This window comes from Salvia hispanica, chromosome 5 (assembly GCF_029641045.1).
Source record: "Salvia hispanica isolate PSC_SH4W2 chromosome 5, Shi_PSC_v1, whole genome shotgun sequence".
Lineage (NCBI taxonomy): Eukaryota > Viridiplantae > Streptophyta > Magnoliopsida > Lamiales > Lamiaceae > Salvia > Salvia hispanica.
In genome coordinates this window covers 27,727,328-27,752,500 of record NC_142696.1, presented here as the reverse complement: position 1 = coordinate 27,752,500, position 25,173 = coordinate 27,727,328, and the positions used below count along the sequence as shown (strand labels likewise).

The 25,173-nt window shown below is 37.5% G+C and overlaps 1 protein-coding gene and 1 pseudogene across 6 annotated transcripts; one reads left to right on the top strand and one right to left on the bottom strand.

Annotated features, from left to right (window-relative positions):
- Positions 1 to 4,440: 4,440 nt before the first annotated feature.
- On the bottom strand, positions 4,441 to 10,623 carry LOC125188958 (putative WRKY transcription factor 20). Of its 6 annotated transcripts, none has more exons than XM_048086083.2 (7): positions 10,362 to 10,623; positions 9,708 to 9,905; positions 8,955 to 9,237; positions 8,739 to 8,864; positions 7,902 to 8,046; positions 7,661 to 7,816; positions 4,441 to 4,950 (listed from the first exon to the last, which is right to left on the bottom strand). In XM_048086083.2, exons 1-7 carry the CDS (start codon positions 10,551 to 10,553, stop codon positions 4,521 to 4,523), a joined length of 1,530 nt encoding a protein of 509 aa, XP_047942040.1. In that variant the 5' UTR covers positions 10,554 to 10,623; the 3' UTR covers positions 4,441 to 4,520. The 6 variants fall into 6 exon arrangements, with proteins under 6 accessions (XP_047942040.1, XP_047942044.1, XP_047942043.1 ...); XM_048086087.2 differs by having other exon boundaries at positions 8,955 to 9,078; positions 10,362 to 10,622; XM_048086086.2 differs by adding an exon at positions 10,156 to 10,212 and having other exon boundaries at positions 8,739 to 9,237; positions 10,362 to 10,437.
- A 12,216-nt stretch (positions 10,624 to 22,839) lies between these two features.
- LOC148926573 (uncharacterized) lies at positions 22,840 to 24,097 on the top strand (annotated as a pseudogene).
- The last annotated feature ends 1,076 nt before the right edge of the window (positions 24,098 to 25,173 follow it).

Below are 25,173 nucleotides of genomic sequence, written 5' to 3'. Positions count from 1 at the left end.
TTCAAATCAACAAAACTTTAACCATCAAATCTATACAGTGGACTTGATTTGCATCGTTTCACTAAATGATTTCATAATCCACTTGTACTGCCATAGCTACATGGTATTTCAATTGTGCAGTAGTTGCATATCGCAATTAGGTTTAAACTACCATCACCCATTTTCGTTCTTACCTTTTTGCAATGATATCAATATGGGCTACCGCTTTTCTTTTTAGGAGTTAGAGCAGGTTTCTCCATGGAAATTATTTTTAAACTGTATATCGCAATGATTTCTCTTTTTGTAATGATCCCAATATGAGATTTAGGGTTTCTAATTTCTACTCCCTCCGTCTCCGATTAAGAATCACACTTTGACCGGGCACGAGTTTTAAGAAATGTAAAGAAAAGTTGGTTGAAAAAGGTAGTGGAATGTGGGGCCTATTTTTTTATATTTGTTTTATAATAAAATGTGAGTGAATTGAGTTAGTGGAATGTGGAACCAACTTATTATTTATGGTAAAAATGAGATGTGACTCTTAATTGGGGACGGACCGAAATGAAAAGGTGTCTCTTGATCGGGGACGGAGGGAGTATTTCTTAGATTATTGAAATTCGTGAATTTTAAACTCATCCACTCATTTTAACATCTAATGATGTAGGATTGATCTTAGTTTTAGATTAGAGTATTATATGCATTTTAACATGATTCTGCGTGTATATATTATGGATGCATGAGACAATACCCAAGAAAGATTATTGATGAAAGATAATGAGTTTGTACTATTGTACTCCCTCCGTTCTAAATAAGTTGAGTTGTATTTCTTTTTATGATGTGCTAATAAAGTTGAATCATTTCCTTTTATTTTATTTCATCACATACTTTATTCTCTCTTCATTTCTCCTACTTTTTTTTTTCTTCTATTTATTTTATTTTTATTTATTTTATTCAACACAATTTTTTAATCTTCATTATCAAAAATTTTAATCAATTTAGTTGGGACGGAGGGCGTGTGTATACAGAAAACACCAAAATTTATCTTACATTCAAATCGTGTCTTCTTTCCTAATAAAAATGTGTCACGTAAGATTAGTTCGTGCATAGACCTGCTTTCACATGTCAAATAACAATAAATAATTACTCCTCTGCCATGTGATGTGATTAAACTATTGAATTTTATATGATAAAATATTATTCGATTGACAAACTAATTATCAGAGGCATACGGCATGCCCACATGGAACCCCCCAGCCATTTTAGATATGCCCAGCTATTTCAGATATGCCTATATATTATACATTTATACGAGGGTTTAGCTAGTAACTCCGGCATTTTAAGTATGTATATATAGGTTTGTGTTAAAATAACACCTCTTAAAGTGACATTATAACACTATATATCCAGCAATATTATAAACGCTAGACAATAATCTATAGATTGTTATCTAGCGTATTGGATATTATTGGCCGAAAAAAGTTGTTGTATAGTATATTATATATTGCTGGCCGAGAAAATTAACCCTTGAGCATTTTTTATGATTGCATTATGACAGCTGATTATTCGTCCACGTGTACAAATGATTGGCTAGGAATGATGGTATGGTGTATTTTAAGAGGTGTTGTTATTTTAACGCACCTCTGCCTATATATCCCGTATTAGGAATGTGATCAAATAAAAACTCTAAATATTGTACAAACTCAAAACTATGATCTGGACCATTGAAAAATGTCAACAAATAAAAAAAAGCATCAACAAGAAAATGTCAACAGAAATTCAACCGTAGTCAATGATTGATGTTGTGTTAATATTGTGTTTGATACTGTGTTGACATTAAAATCTTAAATTTTAAACTATGTTGATATTGTATTGACTCTGTTGAAACTGTATTGAGGAGTTTTGAATTTGTATAATATATAAGTTTGCATTTTATCACTACCCTATGTATTAATACAAGAGTTTACTATACTTATGTAGACCAACACCAGTTGGCTTGTAAGTTGCACTTCTAACACGAAAATTCGTGTTTGAATCCCATTGCAAGCGCATTTGCTATATTTCTCACGGTTATTAATTGGGGAGTTATTAATTGGGGAGTGTTATATTGCTAACTCAATGCTTAATTGCTAACTACAATTCAATAATAGCCATTAGATATTCAAATTAAAAGTCTAGATCATCAACCACGAAATGTCAATACGATCAACAAAAAACGTCAACAAGGTTATAGGATTAATTCTAATAAAAATCAATAGGGGTATTAATGTCAAGTTAGTTATAACTAACTTTTAAAAGAAATTCCAAAACTTTAAATTCATATAACATATATCAAATTAAAGATAATTTTATAAGGATTCCAACGATATACTACATGCATATGTTCCGACGTCAAAATTTGAAAAATTTTTTTTTTTTTTTTTTTTGAATTTTCGTATTTTTGACGAATAGATTTATGTCAATACACCTTACATAATATGTCAATATTATGCTTGTAAAATGTCAACATGAAATTGTGTTGACATTATTATGTCTTCGTGTTGATATATTTCACACACTGTATTGCCATTGTATTTCTAAACCCTAAATTTGATAGTTACTATTATCTTTTTAATATTAAAAAATGAAAAACGAAATTACACATGGTAAATTGTAGACCACACGATTTCTAAAATCCTGTGGTTTTAAATTAGTTGTAGTTAGCAACTAAGGGATGAATTAGCAATTGATCACTCCCCGTTATTAATTACTATCGTTTTTCTATACCTAATTTATTTATGATAGTTTAAAATTTACTCTTAGTTACATTAATTTATTTGTCGAGTAATTAAATCATTTTTTTAATTCACATAGATAATTCATTGCTTAGTAATTAATTTGTTTATGTTTTTCTTTTTTTAATACTAGAAATTTGTGTAATTTTTGTTTATATTTCTATTTGTATAAATATTGTGATTGTAAGATCACAAAGTAACGTTCTTTATAGTCTAAGAATATAAAAATTCTTTAACCCCATAAAAATGCATATAGATCATATAATATTAGTAAATTTAATTTTAAAATTAAGTTTTTATATTAAAATATTAGTAGTATATTTTAATTATTTCGATACCGACACTATTAGTATAGATATCTTTAATTTATATTGTCTATTCTCTAGTTATTTATCTCTCATTATGTATCTCTATCTCAACTATCTATTAATGAAATTGGAATTGTTTCTACAGTAGTTGGCACTAAATATATGTAAAAATTGTTGTGAGATTATTTTAGTTGGAGATGGGTGGCTATACAGATTATCCATTTAGGATTATGTTGTGGGATTCAATCTCATAAATCAAACATAATACATATTTACTCTTGAGATACTCCATATAATCTTCCAAACCGAACCCTCTAATAAAGAGAATCAAAATTGTAGTAACAACCTTAAGAGGAAACAAACAAAACAATCCAACAACAATTGTACGATCCATGCACTGGCATCGTTCCTCAATAGCACAAACTTAGCAACGACATTAGCTGGATTGCTGAATTACTGAATTAATACTTACCTGAAATATCATCTCAATCACGTTTCTCCAAAGGTCTTTATTTCTTACAGCAAATCCTGTTTCTTGTCTTTGGCATCATCTCATATAAAATCTGCTGATGCGTGCTTCTGTAAAGAGCATGAGGAGCTTTGAACCGTTCAATTCCGAAATTTGGATTTAGACGGCATTTATTCCAGCACATCAAGGTGAATCTCTTAGTACTCCATTCATCCGTGAAATAATGTCTCATTTTGTCATTTCGAGATATCCGCAATTTAAAGCCTCATTTACATTTTCCCATTCTAAGCAACTTTTTCCATTCTAAGTAAATGACCTTACCATTCACGTAACTCATTACACTCACATTCTATAATAAAATAAAATCAATATATAAAAGTGGGGTTCATATTCTACCAACTCATTTCCTCATTTTTTCTTCACAAAGTAAAACAATTTCTTAAATCTCGTGTTGAGTCAAAATGATACTTTGAATGGCTGACAGAGGAAGTAATTTTTATTAAATTCTAGTAACCTACATCGATCATTTTTTAAATGCACGTCTTGCCAAAACGTACAACCTCCGCCACAAAAGAATATGTACTTTGATTTTGACATGAGTTTTAATGTACAACTAGTAAAAGAGAAATAGATCTCACCTCATTACAAAGAAAAGAATTTCCTAAAATAAAAAGTGCATATTTTGGTGGCACGGACTAAAAAGTGTATATTCTTCTGAAATGGATCGGAGGGGGTACTATTTATTCTTCCTTTCTCTAAATTATCCACATAACCCATTGAGGTGCCTACAAATCAGCGCGGAAAATAGTCACTGGACCCGCCGGTGGATACCCTTGGTAATTACCAAAAAAAAAAGAAAAAAACGCAAATTTATTAGGACAGGAAGATTTGGATAGAGAAACTTGAGCTCGTATCATAACATCCTAAAACCATGAGGATAAATTCACTAATAAAAAATAAAAATTATTTCTGTTAATATACATTCATAATATTTGGTTAAGGCCCCATAAGTATTCTTCTAAGGTTTTGCTGACATTGGTTAGAGGCATTTACCGGCGGCATCTCAAAGTTATGAGCTTCTCTATTTCCGTACAGATTCAACCCAACATTTACAATTTCATAGACTGGATTATTTTGCCTTTGTCCACCTTCACCATCCAACCCTTTCTCACTTTTGTGTTCACCTGCTCGCCCGATTCCAACACCAAGGTTAAGGCTAATCAAACTACTGCTATCATGCGCCCTCATCTTAGATGTTCCTGCGTATCCGGTAGTCCCAGCCAGTTCATGGCTGCTGTTTCGTGCAACTGGGACATCATGGTTGTGCTTCCCCTCGTACGTTGTTATAACAGCTTTTGGATCATGAGATGCCCTCTCCACATGCTTCCTCACCGGGCATCCAGCATTAGTGCACTTGTAGTAACTCCTGGATCACAAACCAACACATACGACAACATCTGTCTGAGTGAACCCAGATCAACTTCATATAATGAGAACTGGAATTGTTTATGGGTTTTATTCTTCTAGAAATCAATCTACATTGATAGGCAATATAGGCATAACAATCTGTCTCAGCACAAGAGGAGAAAATCCTAAAATCAGTTTGAGTTTTACAAAAGGTTGCTGATTGCCTTACAACTTCTCAACACTATGAGCATTAATTACCACAATTAATAGAACAATTACGTTAATAAGCATTTACAGAACAATTTTTAAAGAATGCAATACAATATCACTGTTTTAATTTTTTCTAGTTATAACATTCCCAATTATGTAAGCAGCATTTGCCCAGCATGAAACACCAAACCTATGACATTTATTGATGAGAAGGCTTAATATTAACGATACAAGAGCTGGATATGTTGTAAACAGAAAAGGTTAAAATGTGGTGTGATAATCGCATGTTCCATCAGTTCTGTTGCAAATGCATATTATGAACAAGGTTATGTCATTTGCAAGAACTAATCCAAAACCAATATTACATAGAAAAAGGGAAATCAAGACCAATATGCTGTTGTTCTTCTAACTTTTATGGACAGTTTTAGGCATGAACTAGAAAGAATAATTCCATAAACCTAAATGAATAGGCGAGATAAACTGTCCTCGAGACCACATTTATATTATGTCATTCCATATTTTATGCCTGAACTTTTATATCTTTCTACAAAACATCTTTATGGATGCATTTTTTACACAAACTCTGCTCCATAGACTGCCTGCAAGCAAGGTTCGAAAATGGAATAACATTCTTCCTCCTAATACTATCAACGTAACTGACATAATGGCTACTTCGAACTAAGAAACTTCCATTTTTACCCAGCACTCTCTTGTGAAGTTCTGAGGCTCCTTAAAACCAAAAAATCCTCGATCATAACTAAAGAATTTTAAGTTACATGTCATATCTCATTTTAAGTTGATAAATTTTCAAAAAAATATGAACCGTCGACGGTTTTCAAGAAATATCTGAGGCAAGTTTTCTCATCTAAAGGCTTTTGTATAGATGTGGCGTTAAAATTATATACACACATGTTTTGATGTAATAATGACAACAATATATAGATTACAGAATATAGTATATATATATACAGGATCACACTATGGTGGATCCACCACCCTTGTGCCTAACTAAGAACCAATGTGAACCATTGGATCGATAAATCGGCCTAGATCTAATCCCATGAATATCAAATACAAGCCTACTAGAATATCGGTATAAGGCATAAGGGTAACTTTGGAAACATAAATAATTACTAATTAAAACTAAACACTTTCTACATTTCACGCAACTCTCTCGCTTTAAATTATTTTTTTCCCAAGACATATCAAATTAAAGGTAATTTAATAAGGATCTGAACAGCATCCTAATTTCATGTGTTTGGATGAAGAAATTTAAAATATTTTTTTGCATGTTCATATATTGCGAAAACAGTCACAACATCAATATATATCATATTATATCAATTTAATACAGGTACAAATATCAATATAAGCATATATATACATCAATATAGATATACTGCCTCTGTCCCTTGCTAAGTGATTCATATTCCTTTTTGGGACATCCCAAGATAAGTGAGTCATTTCCTTTTTTGGCAATCTCTCTCTTATTTTTTCCTCCCTACCTTATTCATTCTCCACTTTACTAACAAAACCTCATTTTCTTAAATTCCGTGCCGAAAAGAAATGTCTCTCTTAGCAAGGGACTGAGGGATTACATATCAATATAGGATTCTAATAGACGTCGAACTAATTTCTAGCACCGAACCTTTGAACCCTTCATTTAATATTCGTTTTAGTTTATTTTGGTACAAGGTTAGATAACACGGAGTTCATTTTTAGTTCGTTTTAGTTTATTTTCGTACAAGGTTAGATAACACAGAGTTCATTTTTAGTTCGTTTTAGTTCATTTTATATAAAATGATCGCAAATGAACTTCGTGCTATCTAATAATGAACTCCTTTTTGGTTCGACAATTTGACACTGGGAATTAGTTCGGCATATATCACAACTCGTTCAAGTATTTAATGTACAATATCAGTATAGACATATAAATATATGGAAACTATATCAGTCCATAATGGCTTTCTTCAAAAATTTTAAGATACCAACATATCTATAATATCATTTCAATATAATACATGCACAAATATGACTACATATACGCACGAAAACTATATCTGTCAATGTAGACAATTATACCCTTTCTATTTAAATTAATTGGAAAATATTGCCACATGGCATGCTTTGATACCATTAGATCAATAAATCCATAGGATATTATTGGTTCTAGTTCACATTTTAGATGTGGTTCTCATTTGATTACATCTATGAACTATATATATAATATAGTATATACTTTTTAAATTAATTGCAAAATTAAGTGGGTGTATAAATAATAAATAGGATTCTTACATATCTGAAGCAAATAGGAAGACGGTTTTAGGAGCAAAGTGTTATTAAATGCTTATCTCATTTTTTATTGGTTTACACTAGTGATTCTTATATTTATGTCACTATGTTATTACTTATTCGTTTAAAGAGTAATCTTTTCTTGTACAGTTGTACTATGTTTAGTCTTAGATTGTAAGGATCAATGTTTTAAACCAATCTAGAAGAGGCATCAATATTTTACTTACCTTGGATTTGGGTTCCCACGGACAACTTTCTGGCCATACTTACGCCAGCGATATCCATCATCCAGTATATCGACCTCACTCACAGTCTGAACAACAACTCGTGGTTCACGGATGGGTTTAACAACCAGTGTGACATCAATACCATCTTCAATTTTCCTGCTCAGATCAGTCACCAAAATATATACCTCATAACATAATGATAAACAATTAAACATGCTAGAATTTTTACAAAGGTGCATACCTCCGTTTCAAGACCAGATCATCATCTTCAGCGTCATCATTTTGGCCCTGAAACTGTGAACCTGAACCATCCATTCCCTCATTTGTTTGCAGAGGTGACAACATTGGAGAGCCACTTTTCTCCATATTATCGGTGTTCATCTTGTCTTCAACAACAGTAATTAAAATTGCATAAGTACTAGCCATATGTACTTCCAAATGTGATCTTATGGAATAACTAATTTAAGCTGAGCCATGAAACTTGAAGGTTGGAGCTTGGATATTTGAGGGAAGTTCAGTTTTTCTTAACATGAGCACAACATGCAGGGGAGAGAAATAAATTCCAGATGACACTACCACTTTATGGTAAAAGCAGTTAATCTTAATTTCAGATTAACTTTCTTCATTAATAGAATTACATCATTCAGTAAGAAGAAAATTCAAGAAAGAAACCACATAAATCTCATAATAGAGAAAAAAAAATTCCAAAATATCGTCAACCAGAAAATCTAACTAAACACACAGAGTAGAATTTGGTCTTGAAATCAAATCAAATCCTACTAAGGAACAACATACCCAAAAATCATCACGATATTAAACAGATTAAATGTTTGACATAACCACAAACAATAGACAGCAGTAAAGGAAATTTTGTAACTCAGTGAGAAAACAGGCTTTCGCCACAAAAGATTGCAGGCGGTGTCAGATGACTAAGATCAGAGAATTTCAATTCTTGACACTACGTGCACAAATTGGATATATCGAGAGAGAGGGAGAGGCATAATTTTGGAAGGTATAAGTTTCACAGAACACCGCATTTTAAATGTCAAATAAACCCTAGTAGAGTTAGGCCAGTTACCCTCTTGACCAGCCAATGATAAGCCCTTGTCAACTTTATCCTCTTGAATGGACATAAGAGCTCCAGGATTGTGCCGACGTGCACTTTGAGGTTTGGGATGATCATGCAAACCCTTGTACACAATTTCTGTAATATGTCCACTTGGAGATCGTTCAAATATTTTTTTCACCTCACAGTTTGGATATGTACATTTATAGTAACTTCGTGGAAACTCACTTCCTCTAACCAGTTTCTGCCCATATTTTCTCCAGTTATACCCATCTCCTGATGTTCTTTCAGCTGAGACTGGCGAGCTGCTATCTTTATGCTCAGAAACTGACACTTGTGCACCTGTATTGGACTGTGGTCCTTGATTCGATTCATCAATAATATCATAGACAGATAAATCTTGTTGAACTACAGCATGAGATTGTTGTGCTAAACAAGAGGGTGTAGCTGACTGAGAATATTGCTGATCTTGATAAGTGACTGGTCTGTTTTGATTCATTCCAACAGGAACCTTTTCCCCCAAAAAAAAGGTATCCAGTGAGATATGAAGACCTTGGATAACTAGAGAGAGGATCAGACCTCACTGATCCTAATAAATTGATCTTCACTCTGAATGTGTAATATTTTTGACCTTGTCAAACCATAGAAGACAAACTATATTTATATGTTTGTCCACGAGACACATAAAACAATTATCCTTAATCCATCAAAATATAGAAAATTAAGGACACAAAGGCCTGAAATCTATCAAAAGTTCGACCAGTTTGTCATTTGAAGGAAAGTTGTACAATCATAAGTTCAACATGCAATCCGATTCTACTATTCTATAAATTATTTGGTTTAGACAATATCAAGGCATGAAACATAATTTAAAATCATTTTGCAACCCATTCAATTGTTTGAGCACATGCAGCTTATTTTGAAAACTATACCAAAAATAAGAGTTATCTTAAGACCTAAAGGAAAGTTTTGGTGCGTTACCGACATTCCTGCAGAAGATAATCCTGATGTGGTACTAACTCCAGTATGAAACCTAAACTCGAAACCACTGGATGTTTTTTCATCTACAACAACATTACCACTGGTGGATTTTTTCTCTAATAGAATCGCTCCATTTTCAACAGATGCTTGCATCAGCTGAGGCTTGAAAAAGGAACCCGTGGTCGGAGAAGGCTCAGCCTGCAATGTAGCAGTAGTTCAAGTAAATGAATTTTTACACAATAGATGTATCAAATCATCATCTTAACAACTCCACAGAAATGAAAAGAAATTTGATTTTACAAATTCCAAAGTGCAAAAATAAACAACTATCTCGACTTCAAACATTCTAATATACCATGTAGTCTCCAGGGATCAAAACAGCAGAAATTCTTCAAGTGCCGCTAAGTAAAGGATAATTCAATTTGTTAAGAACAAAGAGACTTGATACCTATCTCTCTAAAATTGTAATCACTCCTTCAAACAGCAGGAAGGTTAAAGCTGTGTACTGTTTGAGCGGAAAGAGCGGTTAATAAGTAATTAGGGGAAAAGTTGAAATTTAATTCCACATATGAAACAGTATCAAAGTCGGTAGCGGATCCGAAATTGAATTTTTTTTATGGTGCATTGATGAATTGAGTGAAGGTGAAAGGCGACCTTAATGTTGGAGAGAAGAACAGGAGAGTCGAGGAAGGAGGTCGGACTGAGACCGGGGGGAATGGTGATGCAAGTAGACCTAGAGATCGGGAGCTTCCCCGGGGACATGAGGCGGTACCTAGCTCCGTTGGTGGATCCGCCGGCATCGGTCACGTGCGGGTAGGAATAGTGAGAGCGGTCTTCCTCTTCCATACAAGGAAACACTACTACTCCTACAAATTTAATGACAGAAGAGAGAGCTCAGAAAAAAGAGAATTTCATGTTATTCATGTAAAGAATAGTGGATTGAAAGTTAGATGGAATATGAAGTCTACTTTTTATATTACTTCACTTGTTTCACATAATTTTATACGGTTTGACTTGACACGAGTTTTAAGAAATGTAATAGAAAGTAAGTTGAAAAAATTGGTGGGATGTGGGTCCTACTTTTAAAGTATTGATTTTATAATAAAATATGAGTAGGAATGAGTTAGTGGAATATGAGGTCCGCTACCAAAAATGATAAAAGTGAAATGGGTAAAATTATGTGGGACGGACTAAAATGGAATATTGGGTAAAATTATGTGGGATGGAGGGAGTATTAGTTTTACTCCCTCCTTATATTAAAAATAGCAACTATTTCCATTTTGGGCCGTTGATTAAAATAGAAATATTAGAATCTTTCTATTTTAAGACATGGACCCCACAATCCATGCATTAACTCTACATTCACTATTTTTTCTTTGCATCTCTCTTACTTTGCTCATTTTTTCTTTTTCGATCTCTCTTACTTTACCAATTTTCTCACTTACTTTATCAATTGTGCATTAAAACCCGTACCGTTTCAAATGTTTTTATTTTTTTAATACGGAGGGAGTATAATATAACGTGAGTGAAATGGTTAATGGAATGCGGGACCTAATTACTACTTTATGGTGAAAGTGAAATGTGACGATTATTGTGTGCCGAACCGAAAATGTTACTCTTACTGTGGGACGGAGGTAGTACTATTAACTCACTACTACGCTCTCTTCTTGCAATTCTGCACCTCCGGAATCAACTGTGATACCTCTGCGGGCTTACGAACTACTACACTCGAAAACAAGGCAAGGGCATAATGGTCATTTCAAATAAATGGCATCGTCATGGCCGTTTAGGTTCGACGTTATAAATTCGGATCTGCGTGTGATAAGTTGACCAAGCGGTAGAGAGTTAGTGACCGAGGCCAAAGGTTTCATTTTTGAATCCTTCGTGCCATGGTCTTTAAATATAAAATAATTTGTTTAATCATTAAAAAATAAAATAAAATATAGCATTTCTTTTTAGTTTTTACATTAGCTTATCGTAACACCGTTTTACTCACATTTTACAATTATGTGAGCTTTTACTTCTTGTCCTCTTCTCTCTTATAAATTCAGGCACCGACGCCTATTTTATACTTTCTTCGTTCTATAGTAATGGATGCGTTTTTTTTCATCACGAAATTATAAAAATTGTTTGGATGAGTTAAGTAAAGAGAGAATAAAGTGAAAAATGAAAAAAATGTAGAGAGATGAAGAGAGAAAAAAGTAAGAGAAAGTAAAGTATGTGTGGAAAAATGCGTTGACTTTTACTAAAAACGGGAAATGACTCTATTACTATTGAACGTATCAAAATGACAAAATGACTATATTACTATGGAACAGAGAGAGTATATATCTATTGGTATTTACTTTTTTGAATTGCTTGATTTTGACATATGATGGAATAAGAAATAGTAATGGTACATTTATTAGTTTCATTCCTGAAACTGCAATGCAGTATATTAGAAATAGGCCACTCACCCCTTAAAAGGCCTCATAAGGGGGAGGGTTATCCATACTTATATAGATTAGATTGGATCATCACCAAGTCGATGTGGGACAGAATTGAGAGAATTTAACACGTGAGTCGATGTGGGACAGAATTGAGAGAATTTAACACGCCCCCTCACGTGTGGGCCGGAAAGGACATCGGTCTTCCATCACGTGGGTAGGCAATGCAAGAGATAAGAGAGAACCATCATCGATGTGGGCCGGAAAGGACATCGGTCTTCCACTCGTGAGGTAGATAAGAAATAAAGAGAAATCCATCATCGACTTGGGCCCGCTCTGATACCATATTAGAAATGGGCCTCCCCCTTATGAGGCCTTTTAAGGGGTGAGTGGCCCATTTCTAATATGGTATCAGAGCGGGCCCAAGTCGATGATGGATTTCTCTTTATTTCTTATCTACCTCACGAGTGGAAGACCGATGTCCTTTCCGGCCCATATCGATGATGGTTCTCTCTTATCTCTTGCATTGCCTACCCACGTGATGGAAGACCGATGTCCTTTCCAGCCCACACGTGAGGGGGCGTTTCTCTCTTATCTCTTGCATTGCCTGTTAGAGTTTGTATACTAAAAATCACGTTTCGAGTGATTGAATACTGTAAAACTCTTATTTTATTTTCCAAGGAATAAAACAGATTACTTTTGTCATAATGTTGTTATGTTTTACATTTAATGGATGTTAATGCATGTTTAAATGTATAAGTTAACCTAACAAAGTCTAAGTCTTTGTTTTAGTAGACCGGTTGTGGGCGTCGTCCACTTTAAAGTAACACAGTCAGTTCTAAACAAAGAAAAAGATGAATTTCACAACCTAGATGGAATTTGACTATCCATCGAGAAAGGTTGCAATGTCAGTCCGCATATTTCTAAGCCTTACTGAAATATGATGACATTGTTGTGGTATAGCACTGAACGGATCTAACAGCAAGACTTGCCTTGGGCTATCTACTGAAAGGCGAGGTCTTGATAATATTTGTTTCTTAATCAATGTGGGTTAACATTGAGCATTCGGTATTGATTATGCACTACTTTGACTTATCAAATGGTGCGGGTTTTTCGTAACCCAATTATCCTGATATATTGGGTAGTGGTGATCAATATCTAGCGGTGCTAGGATTGCTATTATATTGAATCGTGCACGAGGAGAGTCTCGTTTGATAATGTCCTCAAGAGGAGCGCGAAACAAGGTTTTATTATTCGGAACCTAGCTAGTTGGAGTTTGATTACTCTATGAATAATAAATAAGTGTTTCATGGTAAGTCCACTCTTGGAATTAATAAGAAGTTAATTAATTACGTCAGTAGCAGACATTAATTAATTAATGGACATTTTAATCTTAAGCACGGGAAATGAAAGTTAAACGGAAACCCGGATTACTTGTAATTTCGGATTTGGATGGGGAGAGTTCAATATTACTTCTGTAGTGGCTGCTCGAAATATTCCAATTATAACTTATATTAAATTGTGGGTTCAATTTAATTAGTAAAAAGTAAATTGGATGAGCCCATATCCAAAACCTTCCATAGATCCCTGTCTGGGCCCAAAAAGAACTTAATATAAATAGGAGAATAAAGGAGACAGAAACAACACAATTTTATCATTAAAATTTTCGAAAATTTCAGCCCCTAAGCTGAAGGAATTTTCGAATTCCTCTCCTATTCCAAAAAGGATTTCTTCTGTCTTCTTTATTTAAGTCCTAGTATTCTAGTAAGATCAGCCCACACTGATATTGGGATACAGTTCGGGAACCAGAGAGAAGATTTGTGGTTTAGTACTCAAAGCATCACGTGGAGAAGAAGCTAGCCATCTTCAATTTTTTGGAGAATTAATTAGGTATTTATCTACTCCGTAGAAAAGCATGTTTTAGGTCTCAATATTCTTAAAGCATGATTTATTCAAGTTATGAGCATGATACATGTGATAATTACGCGAATAGATTTTGTCTAAATAATCTGCTAAATAGATCTGATTATTATGTGATTGTTATTTATGCGCCCGCTTCCGCTGCCAAAACCATCATTGCCTACCCACGTGATGGAAGACCGATGTCCTTTCCGGCCCACACGTGAGGGGGCGTGTTAAATTCTCTCAATTCTGTCCCACATCGACTTGGCGATGATCTAATCTAATCTATATAAGTGTGGATAACCCTCCCCCTTATGAGGCCTTTTAAGGGGTGAGTAGCCCATTTCTAATAATCCCAAAATCCGCCAGCGATCGCTCACCTCCGCCGAAATCGAGCTGCTGATCTCCAGAATCTGCTTCTTCAGCGCCAACCGATTAATCGGCTTCGGGAATCGGCAATCGCCGCCGCCCAAATCGTCGGCGATCGAGTCGATTAGTGTTATAGCCCAATCGATTTGCGACGTTTGAGTCGATTAGTGCTATAGCCCTCCGGAAAACCCTAGGCGGCCCCAATTCCATTCGATGTTTGCGACGGGAAGTCGGAGCATGAGGCCGGACGTGCGGCGACGTGAACGCGAGCAGAGGAGCTCGTCCACGCCGCTGACATGACCAATTCTACCTCTGATTCTCCGGCGTTGGACCGCCGACGATGCGAATAGGTGGCAAAGCCACCGGAAATCGCAAACCCTAACCCTAAAAACCGAAACCCTAGTCGACCCAGCCCTAACGAGGTGCGACCGAGAGCAGCATCGCCGGCAACGGCGGCTGCTGGTGCGCGCGAGCTCGTTGGGCAGTGGGAGATCGCCGGTAAGGCGCGGCTCCGGCTGCGTTTTTCTGTTTAACGTCGACGGAGGGAGAGACTCGGCGGTTTTTCCGCCGGGAGGAAAAAGAAGGGAGCGGCACGCCTAGTGCGCGCGAACGCCGGCGGCAGTCGGGCGGCGAATTCGCTGCTCCGGCGAGTGCCTCCGGAGGATACGTTCAAATCTTCGTCGTGTAGATTCGTGCCAACCTCGAATCGCAAGATAGAGACGAAAGATTATTTTGATGATTATTTAATTCATTAATTAATAGATATCATTAAAAATAATATTATTTAATGAAATAAAATATTTTGGGAAGATTTCCCTAGATTTTAGGAATATTTGGATTATTTTCTATATCTATGAATATTTTTTATCCTAGATGATATAGATGAAAATAATTTAATAGTTTCCTAAATATAATATATCTAGAATCTATAATAAGATAAGACATATGATTACATTAAATAATATAATTTTCTTCCTAATCTTGAACTTGGAATATATATGAATTTAATTTTTCATGTCTAATTAAGATTATAAATAATGTACTTTATTTTAGATATATCTTATAGAATGACATGAATAAGAATTATATTCTAGAACAATAATTCCTAAACTTAGATATTAAAGATTATAAAAGAATTAATTATCCAGTCAATTAAATACCAACAGAATTTAATTAGTCTTAATCTGCCTTAAGGCTAAAGGATAATTAATGAAAAACCATAACTAAAATGTCTAAGCGATAATTATGAACTTAAAGTTTATATATGGTCTCCATCGGTTGGACTGCCAAAATTTTGTGAAGCTGCTTTTCTAATATTATCGCCACCTACAAAGTAGGGACAATAATCCTACGAAAACAGTAAGTTCATAAGGGCGGACTTCTCACATAATAAATAGAATGAACTAGAAAGTGGTTCCCAATATTATTGCCACCTGCAAAGTGGGGACAATAATCCTAAGGAACTGCAAGTTTCAGGGTTCAATCAGAATTTATGAGATAGCTTGATTTTTGTTATCAGCACATGAACATTGTTATGGGAGTGTGTTGTAGAAATAAAATTATGTAATGCTAAAACTGATGGTCGTGCTTAGGCAACATTAGGCGTGTTGACCTCCAAAGGAGGAAGATATTGATGCGTCGGTGTTGTGACCAGTAAAATTGCCAAAGTTTTGATGCGTATTAACCTCCAAAGGAGGATACAATTTATTAATTTTGCTGTTGTAAGATTTTGAAAAGTTCTATGGTTAATCTACTCAATTTCCTTACATAAGTTTATGACAAATAGTAAAATCTTCTGTTTGCAGTGCAATAAAATCCATCAAGATGTCTTTTAATCCTCTTTCTGCCATTCTCAAAGAAAACAAACTCGAGGGCCAAAATTACATAGAATGGAAACAAAACTTGGATATCGTTCTCACAGCTGAAGAGTACAAGTTTGTACTCACTACTCCGCATCCTCCAGTCCCCGCGGCTAACGCCTCGGTGGGAGTTCAAAATGCGCATAAACGGTGGCATAAGGCGAATGAGATGACTAAGTGCTACATGTCTTCAGTACTCAAGCATCAGCATTCTGCCATGGCGACTGCCGCCGAGATTATGCAAAATCTTACAAATCTGTTTGGTACTCAGAATCGAACGGCTAAGTCTCAAGCTTTTCGGAGTATCATGACGAAGTCTATGAAGGAAGGCACGTCTGTGAGACAACATGTTCTCGAGATGATGAGCCACCTCAACAGCTTGAGGTTTTGGGAGGGACAGTCGATCCCGAGTCTCAGGTTACTATAATCCTTCAGAGTCTTCCCCCTAGCTTCCAGCAGTTCAAGCTCAACTTCGAGATGAACAAGCGGGATTATACTTTGGCTGAGCTGCTGACTGAACTTCAGTCGGCGGAGGACCTTATGGTTCAAGCTAAGGTAGTCATGCTAAGTTTGGCGCCTAATTCCTCTGGGTCTAAGCCTAGAAGAGGAAAGAAAAAGGCACCGAACCTAGTGGTAGCTAACATTGCTAAGGGAAAGAAGAAACAGAGAAGTGACAAGAAGCAAACTGGAAAGTGCTTCAAATGTGGAGAGAAAGGTCATTGGAAGCCAAATTGTCCTAAAAAGGGCAAGGCTACAGGTATGCACCATGCTCTAGTAATCGAGTCATGTTTGGCTTCGACATCTACTCATACTTGGGTTATTGATACTGGAGTAACTGATCATATATGTTTTGATCCTGACTTAATGCAGGTGACAAGACGGTTACATGATCGTGAGATCGAAGTCCAGCTGGGCGACGCTACGAAAGTGGCGGCCGTTGCAGTGGGAGATGTTTATTTACGTTTTTCTAGTGATAGATTTTTGATTTTGAAGAATGTTTTGTTGATACCTTCTTTTAGAAGAAATTTAATTTCAGTTTCTAAATTGTCTTTTGATGGATATTCGATTTCTTTTAATGACAATTGTGTTATTAAGAAAGATGGCTCTTATATCTGTCGTGGTATCATGGAAAACAATCTGTACACAATCACTTCTACACAATTTAATCAACGTAAATCAGAACTCAATGCAACATCGAAAATTTCTAAGAAAAGAAAAGAACCTTCAAATTCAATGAATGACACGTACTTATGGCACCTTAGACTTGGTCATGCCAACGAAAGAAGGATTCATGCGATGGTTGATCAAGATCTTATCAAAGGTCTTGAGAAGGAACCATTTTCGAAGTGTGAATCCTGTCTCGAAGGCAAGATGACTAAGAGACCTTTTAGGTCAAAGGGAAATAGGGCCAAGGAAGTACTTGAGCTCATTCATACTGATGTGTGTGGACCAATGTCAACCGAGGCAAGGGGCGGCTATCGATACTTCGTCACCTTTATAGATGATTTCTCGAAAGTTGGATATGTCTTATTTGATGCGCTACAAGTCTGAAACTTTTGACAAGTTCAAGGAGTTTAAGGCTAAAGTAGAGACGCGTCATGGTAAGACTATCAAATGGCTGCGATCTGATCGCGGAGGCGAATACCTAAGTGCCGAGTTTTTGGACTACTTATCAGTGGCGGGAATTCAATCCCAAACGACTGCGCCGGGCACACCCCAGCAGAATGGCGTAGCTGAAAGAAGGAATAGGACCTTATTAAACGTGGTCCGATCGATGATGAGTTATGCACGGTTACCTACTTCGTTTTGGGGGCATGCGTTGCTTTCCGCAACCTATCTCTTAGACCACTTACCTTCTAAATCAGTTCCTACTACCCCATATGAGTTGTGGAATGGGCGAAAGCCCAATCTAGAACATCTCAGAGTATGGGGGTGTCCGGCTCATGTATTGGAAAAGGATCCAACTAAGCTGGAATCTAGGACGGAGGTTTGTGTGTTTATAGGATACCCTAGAGGAACGAAAGCTTATGAATTCTATAGTCTCAGAGATCAGAAAGTGATTGTGAGCACTCATGCCACATTCTTAGAGGAAGACTATGTAATGAATCATAAGCCCAGCAGTGAGATAGCTCTTGAAGAGCTCACTCAAGTTACAACTTCCATTAACCAAGAACTATTACCTAGTGTACCAACAATTCCAGAAATTTCAACTAATACTCCAGATATTGTAGTGCCGCGCAGCAATGAGAGGGTCTCTCATGAGCCCGATAGATACATTGGTTTGAGAGAGTGCATGGATCACTCCTCGGACAACAATGTACTTGATCCCTGGAATTTTGCAGAGGCGCAGGCAGATGTCGATCATTGCGAATGGGTGAAAGCAATGGATTCGGAACTACAATCAATGGTAGACAAGGACGTCTACGATTTGTCTGTCCTACCCAAAGGCTGTACTGCCATTGGGAGCAAGTGGATATACAAACGTAAACGTGGACCCGATGGACGAGTTAAAGTCTTTAAGGCAAGACTAGTGGCTAAGGGGTATACCCAAAAGGAAGGCATCGATTACGATGAGACCTTCTCCCCAGTGGCCATGCTCAAATCGATCCGTATACTTTTGTCTATAGCAGCTTACATGGATTGGGAAGTATGGCAGATGGACGTCAACACTGTGTTTTTAAACGGGAGTCTTGAGGAGACCATCTACATGGAACAACCCGAAGGCTATGTGGTAAAGGGCAAGGAACACATGGTTTGGAAGCTTAAGAAGGCCATTTATGGCCTCAAGCAAGCATCTAGATCATGGAACCAGTGTTTCGATCAAACTGTTCAAAAGTTTGGATTCGAAAAATGCCCTAATGAAAGCTGTGTGTATAAGAAGGTTGAAAAGGGAAATGTTGTGTTCTTAGTTTTATATGTAGATGACATTCTTCTAATTGGAAACAATAAAAAGATGTTGTCATCAGTGCGAACTTGGTTGTCCAGCCAGTTCGAAATGAAAGATATGGGTGATGCGGGACACATTCTCGGTATCAAGGTTCTCAGGAACCGAGCTAAGAGAATGTTGTGCTTATCCCAAGAATCTTACATCGATACAGTACTTAGACGATTTAGCATGCAAGATGCCAAGAAAGGTTTTCTACCTTTTAGACATGACATCCATTTATCTCAAGAGATGTGTCCTAAGACAGCATCTGAGATAGCAGAGATGAGAAGAATACCATATGCCTCGGCAGTTGGTAGTCTCATGTATGCTATGCTTTGTACCAGACCCGATATCTGCTTTGCTGTTGGCATGGTGGCAAGATATCAATCAAATCCCGGCCAAGGACATTGGACTGCCGTAAAGAACATACTCAAGTACCTTAATCGGACTAAGGACTATGTTCTAGTTTACAATGCAGCCGAGCTCTGTCCTTTAGGATATACAGATTCAGATTTTCAAGCTGATGTAGATTCGAGAAAATCAACTTCCGGATATGTGTTTACCTTAGGAGGTGGAGCCGTAATTTGGAAGAGTGTAAAGCAGAAATGCATTGCAGACTCTACCATGGAAGCCGAGTATGTGGCCGCTTCGGAGGCTGCAAAAGAGGTTGTATGGCTTAAGAACTTCCTTATGGACTTAGGTGTGGTTTCGAATATGCCCAAGAGCATCACCATCTATTGTGACAATTCTGGTGCTGTGGCAAATTCGAGAGAACCACGGGCTCATAAAGCGAGCAAGCACATAGAGAGGAAGTATCATATTATACGAGATATAGTGCAGAGAGGAGACATAAAAGTGATCAAGATTGAGTCAGAAAATAACCTGGCAGATCCTTTCACGAAGGCATTAGCGGTAAAGCCGTATGAAAGCCATGTTGAAGGAATGGGAGTTCGACTAATTCAAGACCTCAATCCGCTTTCAGTGGGAGAATTTGACGTTAGTTAGCACATTTTGTATACTCGAAAGTGTTTTGAGTATAAGTGGGAGATTGTTAGAGTTTGTATACTAGAAATCACGTTTCGAGTGATTGAATACTGTAAAACTCTTATTTTATTTTCCAAGTAATAAAACAGATTATTTTTGTCATAATGTTGTTATGTTTTACATTTAATGGATGTTAATGCATGTTTAAATGTATAAGTTAACCTAACAAAGTCTAAGTCTTTGTTTTAGTAGACCGGTTGTGGGCGTCGTCCACTTTAAAGTAACACGGTCAGTTCTAAACAAAGAAAAAGATGAATTTCACAACCTAGATGGAATTTTACTATCCATCGAGAAAGGTTGCAATGTCAGTCCGCATATTTCTAAGCCTTACTGAAATATGATGACATTGTTGTGGTATAGCACTGAACGGATCTAACAGCAAGACTTGCCTTGGGCTATCTACTGAAAGGCGAGGTCTTGATAATATTTGTTTCTTAATCAATGTGGGTTAACATTGAGCATTCGGTATTGATTATGCACTACTTTGACTTATCAAATGGTGCGGGTTTTTCGTAACCCAATTATCCTGATATATTGGGTAGTGGTGATCAATATCTAGCGGTGCTAGGATTGCTATTATATTGAATCGTGCACGAGGAGAGTCTCGTTTGATAATGTCCTCAAGAGGAGCGCGAAACAAGGTTTTATTATTCGGAACCTAGCTAGTTGGAGTTTGATTACTCTATGAATAATAAATAAGTGTTTCATGCTAAGTCCACTCTTGGAATTAATAAGAAGTTAATTAATTACGTCAGTAGCAGACATTAATTAATTAATGGACATTTTAATCTTAAGCACGGGAAATGAAAGTTAAACGGAAATCCGGATTACTTGTAATTTCGGATTTGGATGGGGAGAGTTCAATATTACTTCTGTAGTGGCTGCTCGAAAGATTCCAATTATAACTTATATTAAATTGTGGGTTCAATTTAATTAGTAAAAATTAAATTGGATGAGCCCATATCCAAAACCTTCCATAGATCCCTGTCTGGGCCCAAAAAGAACTTAATATAAATAGGAGAATAAAGGAGACAGAAACAACACAATTTTATCATTAAAATTTTCGAAAATTTCAGCCCCTAAGCTGAAGGAATTTTCGAATTCCTCTCCTATTCCAAAAAGGATTTCTTCTGTCTTCTTTATTTAAGTCCTAGTATTCTAGTAAGATCAGCCCACACTGATATTGGGATACAGTTCGGGAACCAGAGAGAAGATTTGTGGTTTAGTACTCAAAGCATCACGTGGAGAAGAAGCTAGCCATCTTCAATTTTTTGGAGAATTAATTAGGTATTTATCTACTCCGTAGAAAAGCATGTTTTAGGTCTCAATATTCTTAAAGCATGATTTATTCAAGTTATGAGCATGATACATGTGATAATTACGCGAATAGATTTTGTCTAAATAATCTGCTAAATAGATCTGATTATTATGTGATTGTTATTTATGCGCCCGCTTCCGCTGCCAGAACCATCATTGCCTACCCACGTGATGGAAGACCGATGTCCTTTCCGGCCCACACGTGAGGGGGCGTGTTAAATTCTCTCAATTCTGTCCCACATCGACTTGGCGATGATCCAATCTAATCTATATAAGTGTGGATAACCCTCCCCCTTATGAGGCCTTTTAAGGGGTGAGTAGCCCATTTCTAATAATCCCAAAATCCGCCAGCGATCTCGGCGATTGCTCACTCACCTCCGCCGAAATCGAGCTGCTGATCTCCAGAATCTGCTTCTTCAGCGCCAGCCGATTAATCGGCTTCGGGAATCGGGAATCGCCGCCGCCCAAATCGTCGGCGATCGAGTCGATTAGTGCTATAGCCCAATCGATTTTTCGAAGTCGTGGTGGCGCGGCGGCATCGGCGACGGCGGGGGAAGGTCGATTGCGAAGGGGTTTTGGAAATTGGGGATTTTGGAAATTGGGGATTTTGGAGTGGAATTCCTGTATTCATCATAGAAGGATCTCAAAATTGGAAAAGAGGGGCGTGGAACTGTGGGGCAATTTGAGAGGAAGAGGAAGGAAGAAGATGAAAGATGAGAAGAAGGAAGAAGATGAAATTGAAGTGTAAAAATAATTAGAGAATTAATTAGGGAGTAAAAAATTAGAATTAAAAGTTTAATTTAGTCAAAATCAGGGTTGACCGTTAGTTTTAACGGAAATATTGACGGATGACCAAAATGATCAAATTTTCTTATGTGCAGGACCAAAAAATCCAAAAGATAATGTTTAGGACTAAAAACGTAAAATGACCATATGTTCAGGACCAATTTTGGCCTTTACTCTTATATTTATACCTACTCGAAAAAGGTGTATCTTCTTCATTTCGTTTGGTTAGATATTATATAGTTAATTATACTCTCTTAATATACATATATAGGTGGGTTGGGCTGGTTAGGAAATTGCTGATTTTGTGTATTGAGCAAGTCTTGTCATGTTTATAACTTTCTCAAGCCTATTTAAAGAGGGCGTGTATATTTTGATTTGTATCAAGAATGAATATCAAAATCGATAATTCAATTCAACATGGTACCAGAGCAAAGGCTCAGAAAAACATCATCATACCCTAACTTTTCTCGGCCAAGAAGGCGGATCTGCAACCTGCATAAAAAATGTCAGATAGCAAGGAGGAGCAGAAACCAAACAACACTGAGGATGGACGATTAAAGATGAGCAAGAATGTTACTCTAGCCGTTAAACTTAACGGGACGAATTACTCCCTGTGGAAACGGTTGATGAGAGTGGCAATAGTAGGGAGACGGGCAAACCGATATATCACCGGTACGCCGTCTCCACCAGAACCAGGGACGCGAAGCTACTCAAGTTGGGAGGAAGCCGATATGATCGTATTCTCGTGTATAATCGACAACGTTGAGACTGAAATCGTTGTCGATTTCGCACATCACCAAACTGCACAGGCTCTATGGGAGAGCCTACAAACTACTTTTGAAAGTACAGCAGATTCGTATCTATTATATGATTTGGAGGAGAAGGCAGGCAAGATCATTCAAGGAGAACAAGGACTTGAGACGTACTGGCGACAACTTCATGGAGTCTGGATCGAGATCGACCGGTGTCAATATCAACCGGTCGACTGCTGCGACAAAGGAATCAACCAACTTTGAACATATGTAGGAACCAGACGCCTTTTCAAGTTTCTGACCGGACTAAATTCAAGGTATGACGGAATCCCGAGGGACATTCTCAAAGAGGTCTCGTTGCCCTCAGCCGAGACCGCATACGGGATGGTGAAAAGAGAAGCCGCTCGGCACAAAATGATGCCGGCAACAGAGTCTGACCACCAAACAGGCGCAATCATCGGCAACTCATCACCAAGTAGGGCTCGGATTCACAGTCAGAATCCAACAACAACAAAGGCCAAACCAACCGCCGCCGCGAACCACCACTCAACTGCCAAATCGCCGAGGAGGATTCAAACCCGACAAGTCAAAATTATGGTGCTCACATTGTGGGAAAAGCAACCATACCCGTGAATCGTGCTTCCTCCTCGTCGGATTCCCGGAGTGGTGGGACGAGAACCAAAAGGCGAAGGCCCGATTAGCCGTCGGAGTAGAGGACGGTGGCGGGCTTTTTCTGCAAGGGTCAGGCAACCGGGAGGCCACAACTAACCGTGGACGAGCAGGAGAAACCACCCAGCAACCGGGCGGAGGCGACAGGAGCGGTGACGGCGGAGGAATCGGGGAAGCTGCCTTCGCAGAGAGAAGAGGGGGAGCTTCAATCGGAGGTACCGGATTAGGATTGACAAATCCTAATCCCCAAACTGTGGAGTCCGAACTGTGGGGTGCAGATGGGTCTTCACCATCAAACGAAGGCCGGACGGGTCGATTGAAAGGTACAAGGAAAGATTAGTAGCCAAGGGATACACTCAGACCTAGGGAGTTGACTATACCGAGACATTCTCACCTGTGGCAAAGATGAATACTATTCGTGTGCTCTTCTCGATAGCAGCAGCTAGGGAATGGCCACTACATCAGTTCGACGTGACTAACGCGTTCTTACATGGGGAACTGAAGAAGCCCATCTATATGGAGCCGCCTCCTGACTGGGGAATTTGAAGGAGGGAAGATTTGCAAGCTGAAACGAACGTTGTATGGGCTAAAACAGTCACCTAGAGCTTGGTTTGGAAGGTTCACATATGCGATGAAGAAATATGGGTACAAGCAAAGCAACTCTGATCATACGTTGTTCCTAAAGAAGAGAGAAGGAAAGATCACTTGCCTAATAATCTATGTAGATCCTCACTGGTGATGACGAAGATGAGATGGATCAACTAAAGAAAAACTTATTTGCAGAATTCGAAATGAAGGATTTGGGAATGCTAAAGTACTTTCTGGGTATAGAAGTGCTGAGATCGAAAAAGGGAATCTTCATCAGTCAGAGAAAATATGTTCTTGATTTATTGGCTAAAATGGGACTACTTGACTGTAAGCCAGCTGACACCCCTATGGTTCAGAATCACGGTCTGCGAATAGTAGAAGGAGCTGAAGCTACTCACCGTACCAGATATCAGCGTCTGGTCGGGAAGCTGATATACTTATCACACACAAGACCTGCCATGGCTTATGAAGTTGGAGTAGTTAGTCAGTTCATGCATGCACCTCAAGTAGCTCACTGGGAAACAGCACTGAGGATTGTGCGTTACCTAAAGGGAACGGCAGGCCATGGAATTATGTTCGAGAATCATGGACATTTGGAGATTCATGGATTTACAGATGCTGACTAGGCGGGAAATCCAAATGATAGGAAATCAACTGCTGGTTATTTTACCTTTGTAGGGGGAAATCTTGTCACATGGCGAAGCAAGAAACAAAAGGTAGTAGCATTATCAAGTGCTGAAGCAGAATTCCGAGGAATCAAGAGTGGATTGACTGGGATTCTATGGTTGGAGAAATTGATGACAGAACTGGACTTGAATTCACAGAAGT